Source organism: Ammospiza nelsoni, chromosome 3 (genome assembly GCF_027579445.1).
Source record: "Ammospiza nelsoni isolate bAmmNel1 chromosome 3, bAmmNel1.pri, whole genome shotgun sequence".
NCBI lineage: Eukaryota > Metazoa > Chordata > Aves > Passeriformes > Passerellidae > Ammospiza > Ammospiza nelsoni.
Genome location: NC_080635.1, coordinates 93,920,306 through 93,935,201, shown reverse-complemented (window position 1 = coordinate 93,935,201; position 14,896 = coordinate 93,920,306). Strand labels below are relative to the sequence as shown.

The following is a 14,896-nucleotide window of genomic DNA, read 5'->3' as shown; positions in this document are numbered from 1 at the left end:
CAGACAGATCCCTTAGCACTGAGGTAATGTCACAAGAATCAGTCCAGACAAACACTCCACAACTGGCAACACATTAAGATTACAAATAAGCAAAAGGCCGACCTTGACAGGCTGTCAGGCACACAGGAGGCACCCAAGGCACACATATGTCAGACATAAGAAGGCTGACTGCTGGCTACAGCTGAGCCTGCCTTCTCAAAGAAGCCACTCACAATGAGAGTCAATCAAGTAAGACAGGAGAACAACACCTAGCCATGAATATCTTTTGTGGTTGGTTCTCTTTGGGTATTTTTTTTTAAATCTGTTGTCCAGAATATTTTTTTTTTTCTTTAAAGGCTTCAATATTCCCACTTGATTAATTTTTACATTACACAGAGACTTGTTAAACATCATAAGGCTTGTCTTTATCAAAACACAGGCCTCCTGTTTCAGTAATTGCAATGCCTACCTACAGAATCTGCCTAGTCAGGTATCAGATTCAGGTAAAGCAATGACATTCAAAGCCACAGTAAGAATTCCAATATTCTATAGTGAAAAAAATTTTAAAAATGCCTGCTCTCCCCTAATCTTTCATTCTTGCTACTGTAGTACAGCTTTCATACTTTCAAAAACATACTTTAAAGTAATAGGAGTCACCATATGTTCCTGCAACTGTTCATAAATCTATGCTATAAACCAAATTATTCTTTTAAAAAAATTTTAAAAAACAACCTAAAGAAAAAAAGAAAATACAACAAAAAAACATACAAAAATCAACAAAACAAAACAAAACCCAATCCCAAGCAAATAGAAATAGATAAAGAAAAGAACTACAGGCTTGTACATATTCTAAAATCTTTTAGGAAACTTCTCTCAATATTCTTTCCCAAGGCAGCCTACTCATGGGACAAGAACTATCAGAAGAAACCTATACTCCAAGGCCCCAGACAAAATGCTTTTTGCAAGCAGTCTGAGTAAACAGAGCCCATCCCAAGAGATACTTCTTAGAGGAAAGTGTGCCTAAGTGAAACTGCCTAAGTAACAATCAAGGGCAGCACCATAACACCACAAACCTATTTAGGATCACTCTCAAGGAACACCAATACTTAATGTCTAAATTATAATACCAACAAAAACCCAATCACCAAACCAAAGACCTGTGCATTCACCTAACATTACCAGACATGTCCATTTAGATCTGAAATATTTTGTCCCTGTAGGGTTTTTTGCCTTCATATGTTCTCAGCATTGAGAAACTTCTGTCTAAAGCCTAAGGGCTAAGCTGCAGCACATATCAAGTGTCAAGCCTGGAATTTCTAACAAACCAACAGTGTCAGATCTACTAGGAAGTAACTTAGTGGGAACACCTGAAAGAAAATAAATGCTATGACAAGAACTGAGTGGTGTACACTTCCTATTTTTCACCTGATGGAACAGGAATCCTGTAAATACCAAAGCTTGCCTGAAGGCAAAGAATTTCCACCACTTTCTAATTTACCTAGAATGATTTGTACACCCAAGAAAACTAGCCAGTACCTAATGCACAGGCTACAGGTTCAGTTCTCTCCATAGCAGCACAATTTGGGAAAACTGGGAAGAAGTCCTTACTAGGGCATTTATAGCCAAGATGCTCTCCTGAGTAAGCAGATGTTGAATTGAGTGCTTTACTACTGAGGATGTAACAGAATCTAGGTCTTCCATTTCCTGACTCCATCAGCCAAGGTTATCCCAAAAAATGAGTGCCACTTGCTCCTGTAGGCTCCTTTAGGAAAGCAAGGACCTCCCTCAGTTGTTGGAAACATGCCTTACCACTCAAGGGATCCAGATGCCTCACTGCAGCTTTGAGTAAGGGACTGCATCTCAAATACATCTTTATGTATATTATCATGCAGCTGCTTTCACCAGACAGCCTACCATTCAGTGTATTTTTTCCCCTTGATCATCCACAAAGACACCTACAGCTCATACATTCTTCAGCAAAATAAGCTACAATTTAAACATTTACAAGAGTCTGCACTGCTTTTGTGTAGCAACAGCACTGTTTTTGTGAAATACATAAATTCTGAAACAGTTGGCTAAAGGAACCACTTAAGAATTATTACCCTGTTTCTTCAGAATGCTTCTTTGTACCTGGGAAATACTGCAGATAAAACTGCCCTAATACTGCACCAAGAGCAAATTCTTCATAAGCAGCTGTACTAAATCAGGCCTGGTGTGAATATGACATAGGCCAAAAACCAAACATCTGTATTTACATATGCAATTTAAAACCATCTCATCATCTTGCTAAATGTCAAAATTGCCTAAAATGCTTTAACCATCTCACACTCTTGATATTTCTATGACAAATTGCACTCTCTGGCATATTGAAAACACCCCTGAGTGTAGGGGACTCAAGTCACTGAATTAAACCAGTTCTGAATGTCCATGGACTCCAACACCAAGTTATGCAATATTTACACAACTAGACCAAATGAAATGAAGACTACAGGTGAAAACATGAAATATATAAAGCATATATATACTTACTGACAGTACCCCATGTGACAGTGTGGGGTGACTGTTAATGATAAAGACCAAAATCTGGCAAACACACCAAAGATGCTTCAAACAGACCAAAGATGCTTCAAATTAACCACAATTATGACAATTAATTTAATAGCAAATCTTCAGTTTAAAAACCTGGGAAAGGATGTTCTGCAGGACCACCAGAGTCACCTAGTGGGACCAAATTGCAACCAGCAAGGAATAAATAAATGGAGGAATCAAAGTTTAAGTTAAATACAAAACAAACAGTATATTTGGTTACTATGATTTTCTTTGCAATTTCATGTTCACTGACTGGATAAAAGAATTAAGATTGACACTGCTTGCATCCCTTGATGTTTTGTTTCCTTTTTGGGTTTTTTTCTTTTTTTCTTTTTTTCTTTTTTTTTTTTTTTTTAATTTTTGGGGGATTTTGTTTGTTTGTTTAGGTTTTTTTCATGTTGACAATGAAGGCATTTGGGGCAGGGTGGAAAGTAATTTTAAAAAACCCAACTCTACTTTAGGGATTTGCCACAAGGCTTCAGATGTACAAAGCAATTAATCCAGGATAGATGGACTGGACCAACATTAATCCAACAGTCATCTATGATTTTGCTAATTCAACCGACTCCCCCAAGTTCTGCAACATTTTTTAAGGAACTTTTATTATGAGAAAATCACTAAGTGCTACTTCTGGTACCACAGACCAGGCAATGATAATGAGAGATTTTTCATTTGCCATTTAGGAAACAGAAGACTGGCAGCTCTGTATGGATTCATTTACCTTGCTGTTGCAAACCAGAGCACTTAAATTTTGCAGCTCTGCAGAGGTGACTGCACAGTGTCCTCTGCCTGCCACCCATCACCTAAGAAAACCTGAATTCCACCCATGTCTTTTAAAGCATCGAACGCAGTGGTGAAATATTAAGTCCATAGAGAGATGCCTCTCCGGCATACCTGGCTCACACAGTCTAATTCTTTGGTTTGAGATGAACTGATTGTCAGATTTACAATTCCCCTCACCTCACACAGCAGGCACACTTCGTCATATTAGTTTCTAGCATAAAGCACAGGTTACTAGCTGCTGAGATCTTCTGATTGTCTACAAATTTCTCTGACTCCAAATATAGTAAAATGTATGTGACTACTACCTTTTTAGGTGCTTATGTCGCATGGCACTCTTGACACAAATATTTCAGTGTTTTGGAGGCTGCTCATTATCAAAGGCACCAGTAATTTAGACTCTGATAGCTCTTAAATGGACTTGGTTTAAAAAGAGCAGATTAGCTCAGACTCTTCTGACCCAAACTCCATGAAAACCATCATATATCCATTGTAAGTAGAACTGGAAATGCAAGCTAACCATGAAATGAGAACACACACCTCAACTGGCAACAGTGAATAGCACCAAGTAATGAAGATGCATGCTCATAGCTCCAATATGATTGTCTTGGATCCTTCATAAGCTCAGTTACAGAAATCACTGCAGAGTACACTCCTCAACTCAGGCCATTGCTGAAGGAATCTAGGTTGCACTCTCTGATTAAGACTGGATGAATTTTCTCTAAGACCTTATGAACTCTATTGTAATGCACATCTCAAAATCTTTCTTTAGGTTCAGTGACCTTCCTGGCTTGAGTTCATTTCTACATGTCCCTTATCTTTTTGTGACTATATCTATCATAGACCTCTTCCTCAGATGATTTTCTTTATGCTGTTCTCCACAACTGCCATTCCACTACAGCTGAAGCCCATCTGTCTATTCTCAAGCATTCCAAATTATTGTGGCTATTCTACAAAGGCTTTTGTAATTTTGTCCATGAGACAAAGTCTGAATTGCACAACACATCATTACCTTTTTGAGGAAAAAGGTATGTACAAAGACCCACTTAATGTCAAGAAACAGATGAAAAACCTATTGCATTCATCTTGCAGGAGAATTAGTCTAGTGCAGAACAGACCAAATTTGAAACCTGCCTGTGGGGGAGTCTACACAGAAAGACTGACAGTATTCCATTCAATGGGCCAAGGCAACTTACAACAACCTTGTATGAGATCAGGAGACCCCTGAACAGCTTTAGCCAGATTAAGAATTAGTAATGCAAAAATAAACCAAGTTCCACCTTGGCTGCCCAGGCAGGAAAAAGCACAAGAGGAGGGTCTTTGTCACCCTGTCTCTTACACATGATCTTTGACAATGTAACTAACATTCCAATTTTGTGTGGATCAAGCATACAAAAATAAAACACTACGAAATACAGCCGAAGAAACAATTTTTAACATTTTACAGATTTACTCTTTGCCCCACTGAACTGAAAAGGAATTTCTCGCGACTTCACCAGATGCAGGATCTTGCTCTATACATAAATCATACTTCAAGATGGCCTACATAAAAATGTACTAAAAGCAGAAGGTTTAGAATGATTGCTTTGGCATATCTGTATAAAGCACAATAATTACCATGTTGAAGTAAGACCGGATTTTGACCCCTCTTGCCAAATCCCAAACTATGACATTTCCATCATGTCCAGCAGAGAAGAGAACTCTTGGATCAAATGGGTGAGGTTCAAGCACAAACACTTCATCTTCATGTCCCTGAAAACAAAGACACAGCAGAATGAAAAAGAGTATTGTCTCACATATTACCCAAGGACTCAATATGATAACACTAGCAGTTGCCACATTAACCTATGAAATACCCAGCAAAAAACTACTTTAACCACACTTTATTTTTGGTAGTAGTGGATTACACTCTTTTCTTTCCAGTTGCAATTTTACCTTCCTAAGTAGTTTGTCAAGTATGTCACCTTCACAAGTACATCCCAACACTTTCTCCAGGATTTAAAAAAGATTAGTGTCCACAATACTTGGTATCTTGAGATCTTAATATTCCACAAATTTTCATTTTTTTAGCAGGGTATCAGTTAGAAATTTAATTTAAACTCATAAAGGATGAAATATATAACTTAAAGGTAGAGAAAAACATCTTTCATCTTGCTATATTTCAGAGATTTGCATTAGTATTTCCATGTCTAAGCAGAGTATCAAGTTACCTAGAGTTAACCATTTTCTCAATTACAAAAAAAGTGTCAGACATTAGTAAAATTGTTGATTTATTTTAGTTAGAAGACAAAGTTTTGTACTCATGGAATGATTAGATTGAAGTGTCACTGGTTAAAGAGGGCAAATTTACCCATTAACAGTATTTTAAAACATCACATTAAATAAAGATTAAAAAGCCAACCGTTTCCTTCTCTCCTTCAAGATAGAACTCCATTAAAAAAATAAAAATCAAAACAAACCAAAATGTCCAAAATTAGTTTCAGACATCTTGAATAGCAGTGGTTACTTGCAACTTTAAGCTTTTATTTTCGAATAAGCAGCTGACAGACATCTCTATTACACTTCAGTTATCTGGAAACATCCGTCACGGCAGTTTTCAGACAGGAGAAACCATAAGGAGCAATGTTGATAATGTATAAATAAATTTTGCAATCAAGATGGTACACCTTACCATGAGAATGTGAATGAGCTGGCCAGTGAAAGAATTCCAGACTTTCAGAGTCATATTATTGACTGCAGTTATAACAGAGTTGTCATGGCGGTCCCATGCCACCATGGTCACTTTCAGCTTTGTGATTTTATCTTCAACTCCTTGACAACTTTGTCTAAAACAAAAAAGTAAAAAAATTCATTGTAATCCTACACTTTACCAAAATAGTTTAACACTGTTAACAAGTGAAAATACTTCTGTATTTTGCTGTATTTTTAAGAACATTTCCTGAGAAATATTCTTAAAATTTCTCTGAAACTAGAGAAATTAAAGATGTTTTCTATAATGCAGCACATACAATCACAAAGAATTGTAGATACTTAAACAATGACTAAAGGATCTTCCAGAAAATGTCCTCTGATACATAACCTAATTTACTTAAACTGATAGCCACAGTACTTTTTGACATCTAAAGAACAAAAATCCACATTAACCAAGTAACAGCAAATTGTCCTAAAGAATATTTGTAACAAGTGGTTCTTAATATGGAGAGAAGTATTCTATTCCTTTAAATTATCTAAATTCTCAGGCAATATTTAGAACTACACCACTACTCTGGCATCATTTTACTATTGGTAATAATGGCACTTAATCTTGCATGAAACCCAAACAACAGTAATCTATAATATAATATACCAGAATACTCAAAAATTACATTTTGGTGGTGTGATTTAAAGACTAATCACCCTTGAATTCTCTAGCACATTTACTTCTATGAAAACATCAACCAAATGCAACAATAGCATGTGACCACTAAGTAGGCAGACAAAATACCGAATCTTCCATATAGTAAGCACAACAACACATTGCACAATAGTATGCATTGTAAAACTCAATAATAGAAAGTGTAGTTATAGCCAAATTCCCTTCTAGATGCAATGCAAAACCCAGCAGGCTTTATAAGCTGAATTCACTCTTTCCTTTCAGTGCAGCGATTTCATTTTTTGATAAAACTGTTCTTGTGCAGAGAAGATCAAATTTGGAACTGCACTTATTCCTCTCACCAAAAGGATAAAACAGAATTCTGCTATAGTGTTTTACAAAAAGAGCATTTCAGTTTCTCAGATAGATTCAGCATTCATGACCACAATGCCCAGTATCAGTTAAAATTGGGAATAACTCAGTCTGTTATCAAAGTAGCAGCATTTTATACACTCTTTTCCAACAGTTTGATAACTTATGTTTGGTTGCATCTGTCCAAAACTGAAAAGATAATGTCTGATCCAAACATCTAACTAAATTTCAGCTTATTTAGCCTTCTCTTCCATCTCTCTCTTGGTCTTTTAGGTATCTTACCACACATTACTCCTGAAACCATTATAATTTTTTTTCTACTAAATATCCTTCAAAGCACTCAGTAAGGGGAAAAAGGTTTATTCCTTAAACCTGTTATAAATCTTTTTCATTTATGCCAACTGGAAAATATCTTCATGTCAAAATAAAAAGGTGCAAGCCACAATTCCTAGGAAGTCATAATCCATCTTCAAGCATTTTTTGTTGTTTGTTCAAGTGTACAGAAGTTTCCCATACCTACAAACTCTTGTAAACACAGATTGCTTTAACAAACACAAAACCTTTACAAAGCCAGCAATTTCTTTGCTCTGGCATATTGTATGAAAAGGACCCAATACTGCTTTTCTGGGCATGCATGTTCCATAATATCTGTAAATAATGCTAAAATGCAAGCAGTCTCAAGAAGAGACCTGCCCTGGTTTTCTTGCTCCAGAAATAAATGTCTGTGTGAAAAAAACATATAAATCTGACCTTCAATGGGTTTTGATTATCTTTTATTGTTTTAATCTAATCAAAATACTAGTGGCACTATTATCAGACAAGCTAATTTCCACAGCTGAATATGTAGTCAAATATTTATTTTAGCTGGATTTCAAGAGCTAGATAAGCATACTGTGCATTTAAGCAATAATAATTTAAGCCGTCTCTTTTTCTTTTCTTTTCTCTCACTGTCTTTTAAATTTTTTTTTACTAAGTCAGCAAATTATATCAAAGGCCCTCAAGAATCTATGTGATAGCAGAACATTTTACATCACTTACCCTGCTGGGCGAGTAGCCATATCTAACAAAATGCTTTTCCATTCCCTTCGCTTAAATTGCCAGATTCGTGCTGTTCCATCACGGCTTCCACTCACAAATCTAACAAAAGGGGGAAAAAGTTACTCAGAGATCAAAGGCAGATCTGGACAGAAAAGACACCTGAAAATTGAAGTCCCAGACATTAGAATTCAAAACCAGAAGGTACAATTAAGAAGTCCAAACAGTGTCAGAATGCTGTACAAATGGTTTGAGGTAAAAAAAACTTCCCACACCAGCAAAAAAACTGAAGGCCTCTAAAAGGTCAAATCTGTTTCCCTATCCTGAGCCCCTTCCAAACTAACTGTTCCATGACTTTTGGTGCACCTTGCTGAGTTATGACACTGCACTGGCAGAGGGATAGCACAACCCAATGAACTTTCCAAGGGACAGACCCTGTAACACCCGGTCAAGAGGAGAACCCTGCCAGTAGAAGTGCAGACATGATTTAAAACAAAACCTATTCCCAGTAAGTTCGCACTGTATACAGAGTAAGTATTATGATATTTATATGAAGAAGTGTTTCCCAGGCTGAGTTTCTCTCCCATCCTTTTCATCACCCTTTTAGAGTTTCAGGGGTAGGAGGAGGAGAAAGAGGTGGGTGAAGCTTGGTTTACAACTATTTGTGTCATGATAAAAGTGTACATTAGAACATCAAATACGTAAAGTGTCGGATGGTTCATAATAAACCAAACCATTTTCTTGAGCATCCTTCATATCCAACATTCAGAACTTAAAGTGAAACATTAAAAAAAGCATTAGGCTAGCTAAACAACACATTGTTAGATCTAATTTGATAATTTCTCTGTATGCAGCAGTCACTTAACTGCAAAAAGGTTTACACATTAAAATATATCTAAAAGTACATGTATATGATATGTGAATATATATATATACACATATATACACACACACACATATATTTCTCAGGAAGAAGTTCCAAGTATTTTTATACCCATAATTTTAGCAAATTGAAAATACTTCAATCATTACAATGAAAAAAACTGTGAAACTAAGGAGTACCATTAAAAAGAAACAGTAAGACTCCATGAGTTAGACAATTTTACTGGATGAAACTCAAAATAAAGCCCTTTTTCTAAATAACACTCCCTGGAAATTGGTATTTAAAAATGTCTACAAGGTCAAAAAGCTAGCTCTGAATAATGTGCTTACCTGCTACTACTATTAGAAAACTGAATGCTGTCAACTTTGTCCTATATAAAAAAAGAGCAGAAAAAGAAAAAAGAAATCAAATTTCTCCAAGTTATCCCCTTATATCCAAATTATTACTTTAATCAAGTACATATGTAATTTTAAAAAATGTATTTACAGTATGAAACTCCAACTCTGATATCTTCTCTGGCTGACCTGATCCAAAGAAATAAACCCTAATGATGTGATCTGTACTCCCAGTGGCCAAAAACATTCCACCTGAGAAAAACAAACAGATAAGTCTTAAAAAAAGGCAATCTACTGTTATTACAATATTATCAAAGGGATGTAACATCAAATATTTCAATTTATTCTCTGAAATTTATAGCTTTATCTCATTTCAACTATGTCTGTAACTGACCTTTAAGTCAAAACAAGATTTAGAAACTCCAAAGTTTAACTGGAGCTGAATTACCTCACATTTGCTGTCAGTGAATATGCATCAGCAGATGCATCCAAAAGGTTAGCTAACCAGAATAATTTGCTTGTAGCTAAGCCCTTAGAAGCCTCCCTCCTAAAAAAAATCAAACGGAACTAGAGCTCCAGTACATTTTGATATTTTATCCAATTATTTATGTAGCATTCTTCAGTTACCAGCTCTAGAATCAATGAAACCCAGACTGTGAGAACTCTGTAATCAGCCCCTTCTTGTACAAATCCCCACATATTACACCTCAGATAAAGATGACTCTCCTAATTATTCTGAAAAAAAGGTATATATCTATCCTGTTCTGAAAAGACTTGCAGTCACAAGACACTTACTTACAACATTTCATGTTTCTAGGAATTTCTGTAGCAGCAAGTATTAATGCATAAATTCTGAATTTCTATTTTAAATATTTGGGGTCTTTTAACAGCCACTTAATCTCAAATCCATCTCATTAAAATGAAATATGCCACAGTAACTGTACTGTACTTTATTTTACACTTCAAATGACTTCCTACAAAGATACAAGGAGAGGAGGAAAAAAGAAGTTGTTTACCAGCACTAAAAGAAGAACAGATCATTTGGACTCCAGGCCGAGGACGTTCTGTAAACTTCGTTGGCCTTGGACTACAAATAAAAAAACCAAAAAAAACCCAGTTAAATAATTTCCTAATAGAGTTTCAAGAAACTAGTCAGTATCTTAGAAATAAAGGACAGAAGGATAAAATTAAGTATGAAGGAACAGATGGCTGCCCATTTATAAACAATTTTGTGTGACTATGCTTCATGATCTGATCTTTAGGAAACTAAGACATCCAGATGGACTAAGTAATCCACGCATCAACAAGAGTTGTAACGTAACTTAAATCCCATTTCCTTCTGATATTGCTACACAAAACACTCTCCTGAAGTTATCAGCAAGGCAGAACTGAGCCAGTTTCCCGTGATGTTCAGTTTTAAACCGCTGGGTGTCCTGGTTTTCTCCTGTGGCATATGCTTGCTTTGACAAGAGAGAAACAGAGCTGGGTGTTCTATACAGACAAGGATATCAGAGAAATTGAAATAAATTTGGAGTTTTTCATGGTATTAGAATATAAGAGTTTATTCAAATGACATATATCCTTGTAGGTTAGTTTCAAACAGTACCCAAAATGTCAGGACAAAGACTGAAGTTTGTAAGAAATTTTACTTTATGGCCCCCACTTTTCTCTAGGCATTTCAGAATCTGATGTGCAAGGAAAACTAAAGCTTCAGTGAACCTAGCACTTTAAGGATGTGTAAAGGCAAAACAAATAAGATCAAGTTCTTCAATCATTATTTCAATTCTGTTCATGCATTACAGCAACCTCAAACCAGTAGGTGGTCTTGCACAGTATGCCATCTGCAATCTTCCCTCAAAGAATTAACTTACGAGAGAACAGCAGCACTACACCCACGAGTGTCATCACTAAAGATTTGCTCTAACATAAAAGAATGCATATTCAGAACTTATCCAAAATGTTCTATTTTAAAAGCAAAATGGCCTGTATAATTCATTTCACCTGAAGGCAGATGCATAAAAGATCTTTCTCCACTAATCAGTTATTGCTATCTCAAAAAAAGTAATAAGCATTAAACCTTGGTGATGTTTATGCATAACACAAAGTAATAAACATCAGCAGTACCTGTTAAGGACTCTTTCTCCAAATTATCCATTCAATATAGGCTGTTTCTGTGATCTTTCCTGCAGGAGTTTTAAGGTAACTCCATGCAGATTTGTGACAAGAAAACTTCACAAGATACACTAAACAAAACAAAGATCTTTCCTACAAAACAGTTGAAATGTTCCTTAACTGATATACTAACGAGAATTATCAAACAATTCAATATGCAGTTTACATAACTTGGAACAAATGTAAATAAATACACTGTTATTTTCTTCCACTGTTGTTTGTGAATTCTGCCTTTGGCATTAGGACAGCTACAAAATAGAGAAAGTATGCACTTACATCCTAGTTCAGAAAATCAATTTAAATTCTCAAACTTGCATCTCTCCAATGTGTGCTATTTTAGGCATTAGGAGACAAGATATTACAGCACTCTTCTATAATACAGCAGATTGCAAAATGAGTTGGGCAATCAGTATTTTTGTGAAGCATGGAAAGGCGACAAAAGCTGGTTCTCTCCAGGACCATTAAAGTGTTCCACTTTAAATATATTTTCAATGTATTTATTAAGTGTTTTATTAGTTTATTAATCTAACATGCAGACTAGCCAAACTCTGGTCATGTAGTAGTTAAAGCAAGACTTCTTCACAGATGTGAAGATGTGTGATATAATCTTTCTAACTTAAGTCTTCATTCACAAGTTAATGAAAAAGGTTCAGCATATCTGAATTGTGATATATTACCAGCCCCTTTAACATCAAGTGCCTTCTGCATAATAAAGTGTCATGGTTTGAGAGGAAATAAGTTTTCTGGGATATGCTGTGGTCAAGCCAATAGGTATTCAGATTTGCATATTGGCACCTGGTGTGGCCACTGGGGACACAGATACACCTCTGAGAACACAGGGGTTAAAAGCAGAGCACTCCCAGGGGAAGCTCTCTTGGGTTCCAGTGGGGAAAGAGTTCGGATCCCACCCCCGGCCCAGCTGCTGGCTGAGCAGGGGAGGGGAGGCCATGCGGCCGGGTGAGCTAGGCCAGGGCCTTGGACAGAGATGGGAGGTGAAGAGGCCCCGAGGATGGAAGGGTGGGAGAAGCACCAGGAGGGATCAGGCGGCTCCTCCCAGGAGAGAGAGAGAGAGAGAGAACAGCCTGTGCCTGTGCTACCTTGAAACTCGATAACATGTGCCGGCTGTGCTGCCGAGAAGGAGAAGGGGTGGGGGGGGTGCAGTGAGAAGGTGCCCAGCCTCTGTGGGAGATCTGGGCGGGCAGTGCCTGAGCTTTAAACCCTTTTTTGGACAATGAAAATTTGCAGAACATTAACCTTTCCTAGAAGAGAGATAGAGATGAAATGGAAGAAGGAAATGTGCAAGTGTGAAGGTCTGGGCAAGTGAAGTGAAAGATGTCAGAAGAGTAGAGAAGTGTCTTAGGTGGGAAGAGATGATGGAGTGGCTTAGCTGGACTTTTCTTGTTATAGCCATGGACAGAACCATGTTTCCTGTGACACAGAGACTGCATCCAGGGAGAGGCAATGGCTCAGAGCCTCTCTGAGCCAGTATTCAGTGTTCAGTGTTGAGAACCCATGGGCCCAGGAGGTGAAATTTGGGGGGGACAGGTGTCCTGAAGGTGAGACTGTGCTTTTTTTGGAATGAGACAAAGCATCCTTAAAAGGACAACCCTAGAAGCAGCTCTGGTCCATGGGCAGTGGTGAGAGCACTGGGCATGGAAGGAAGAGGTCACGATGGCAGATGTTCTCCAGGCGGTGCTACATGTGACAGGAAACATATGGGGTTTCAATGGTATTTCCTGGGGAAGCCTATGGCACAAGAAGGACTCATCTCCTCTTGATGAACTGAGAATCGATTATCTAAAGGGTGGTGATGGACTGAGAGTTGGTGATCTGAGGGATGGATATATTGGAAATTTGGTGGGGGGAGGAAGAATGTTTTTGGAAGGTTTTCATTTTTCTGTGTGCTCCTTTTTACAAATAGTTGTAGTGCAGTTAATAAAGTTTTCTTTTCTTTATTTCTAAGTGGGGGCCTGCTTTGCTTATTCCTGGTCACATCTCACAGCAGACACCAGGGAGGGTGTATTTTCATGGGGGCACTGGCATTGCGCCAGCATCAAACCATGACATAAAGCAAATGGGAAATATCACATCACACTGATGACAATTGAGAAATCAGTGTCCTGTCCAAAACAGGAATGTCACAATCAGCATGTGTTTTTCCTGAGATTTTTTTCCATCTTTTTAAAATTATGGGAAAATAAATAGATAAGAAGAAAAGCAGTACACCAAGCTCCTCTATTCAAATCTGTGAGACAGTTCTGCTGCCTTGCTCATATGGTCTGTCAGTAACAGGGTAACACTGCAAACTTGTGATGCAAACAGGTGGCACAAGAAAAATGAAACTCAGTGTCTTCCTCTGAAAGGATATATAGGGAAATATTTCACAGTGCAACTAATTTAACTGTGATGCACTGACCAGTTGTAATAATAATTCTCCCTTAAACTTGAATGAAGCACATGACTATTCAGTTTCTGATGAGGCAGACTTTCTCACTCCTCCCTACTGCAAACTGATGCAGGATTCAACTCCTGTGTTTACTACCACCACCCAGAATAGTAAAAGAAGACTAAACCCAGGGTAAGATTTGATTGCCTAAATTTTCAATTGTTTTACTATCTTGTTGGGGCTACATTCTGTGAATTCCTTGCCTGCAGCAACAACCAGTCTTCCTCTGTTTGGAAACTGAATTATTCTACCTGGAATGTTACTGCTTTTAGACAGACATGATAGCTTCCTGGTCATGGTCATAAATCTCTTCAAGGAAAGAAGAAGAGCACACAGGTGCCCCTGTAACACTAAAGAATATGCATCCACACTAATCACAGAATCGTGTTGCTCACGACGACAAGTGAGAACAAGGTTGCTCACTTTCCTTTGAACAACCTGAGAATTTTGTGGTCAGCTGCACCAATGTCTCTCTCATCCTGTGACACTAAATCTATTGTAATATGTCCTTTTGCAGTTCATCAAAACAAAGCTGTCACTAGCATCTCCAGACTGAGCTATATGTCTGACCCAAACACAGAACATGCCTCAATTAACAAGGCTACCAAAAAATGGGAGACCAACTAATTTCAGACATACTATTAATTAAATTATATAAACTGTAGCAGAGTTGTTGTCAAAGCTGAATTATAAGATTTTTGCAATCTGAGAATGAAACAAAATAAATATTTGCAAAGATAAGGAAAAACCACAGAAAGTACACAGTGTAGTTAAAAATAAAACTGATTATTTTTGAGAGCACACTGAACACAATACAAACTCTGCCTCTCCCCTATTCCATGAAACAGCTCAGCAAAGTACTAATGGCACTGCCAATCATCTTGAAATGACAATCAATCAACCACATGATCATCATGAGGCTGCCCCTCACCAGGGGCACCAGGTGCTTCGAG

General features: G+C 37.4%; 1 protein-coding gene across 1 annotated transcript in view; it reads right to left on the bottom strand.

The window, feature by feature from the left end:
- The window catches only part of PHIP (pleckstrin homology domain interacting protein), a 108,068-nt gene that overhangs the window by 62,415 nt on the left and 30,757 nt on the right, over positions 1-14,896 (bottom strand). Inside the window, exons 10-15 of the mRNA XM_059467443.1 lie at positions 10,342-10,412; positions 9,477-9,577; positions 9,320-9,360; positions 8,111-8,209; positions 6,020-6,173; positions 4,966-5,100 (exon numbers count right to left, since the gene is read on the bottom strand). Coding sequence (XP_059323426.1) covers positions 4,966-5,100; positions 6,020-6,173; positions 8,111-8,209; positions 9,320-9,360; positions 9,477-9,577; positions 10,342-10,412 — 601 coding nt within the window. The remainder of the gene's footprint in view (positions 1-4,965; positions 5,101-6,019; positions 6,174-8,110; positions 8,210-9,319; positions 9,361-9,476; positions 9,578-10,341; positions 10,413-14,896) is intronic.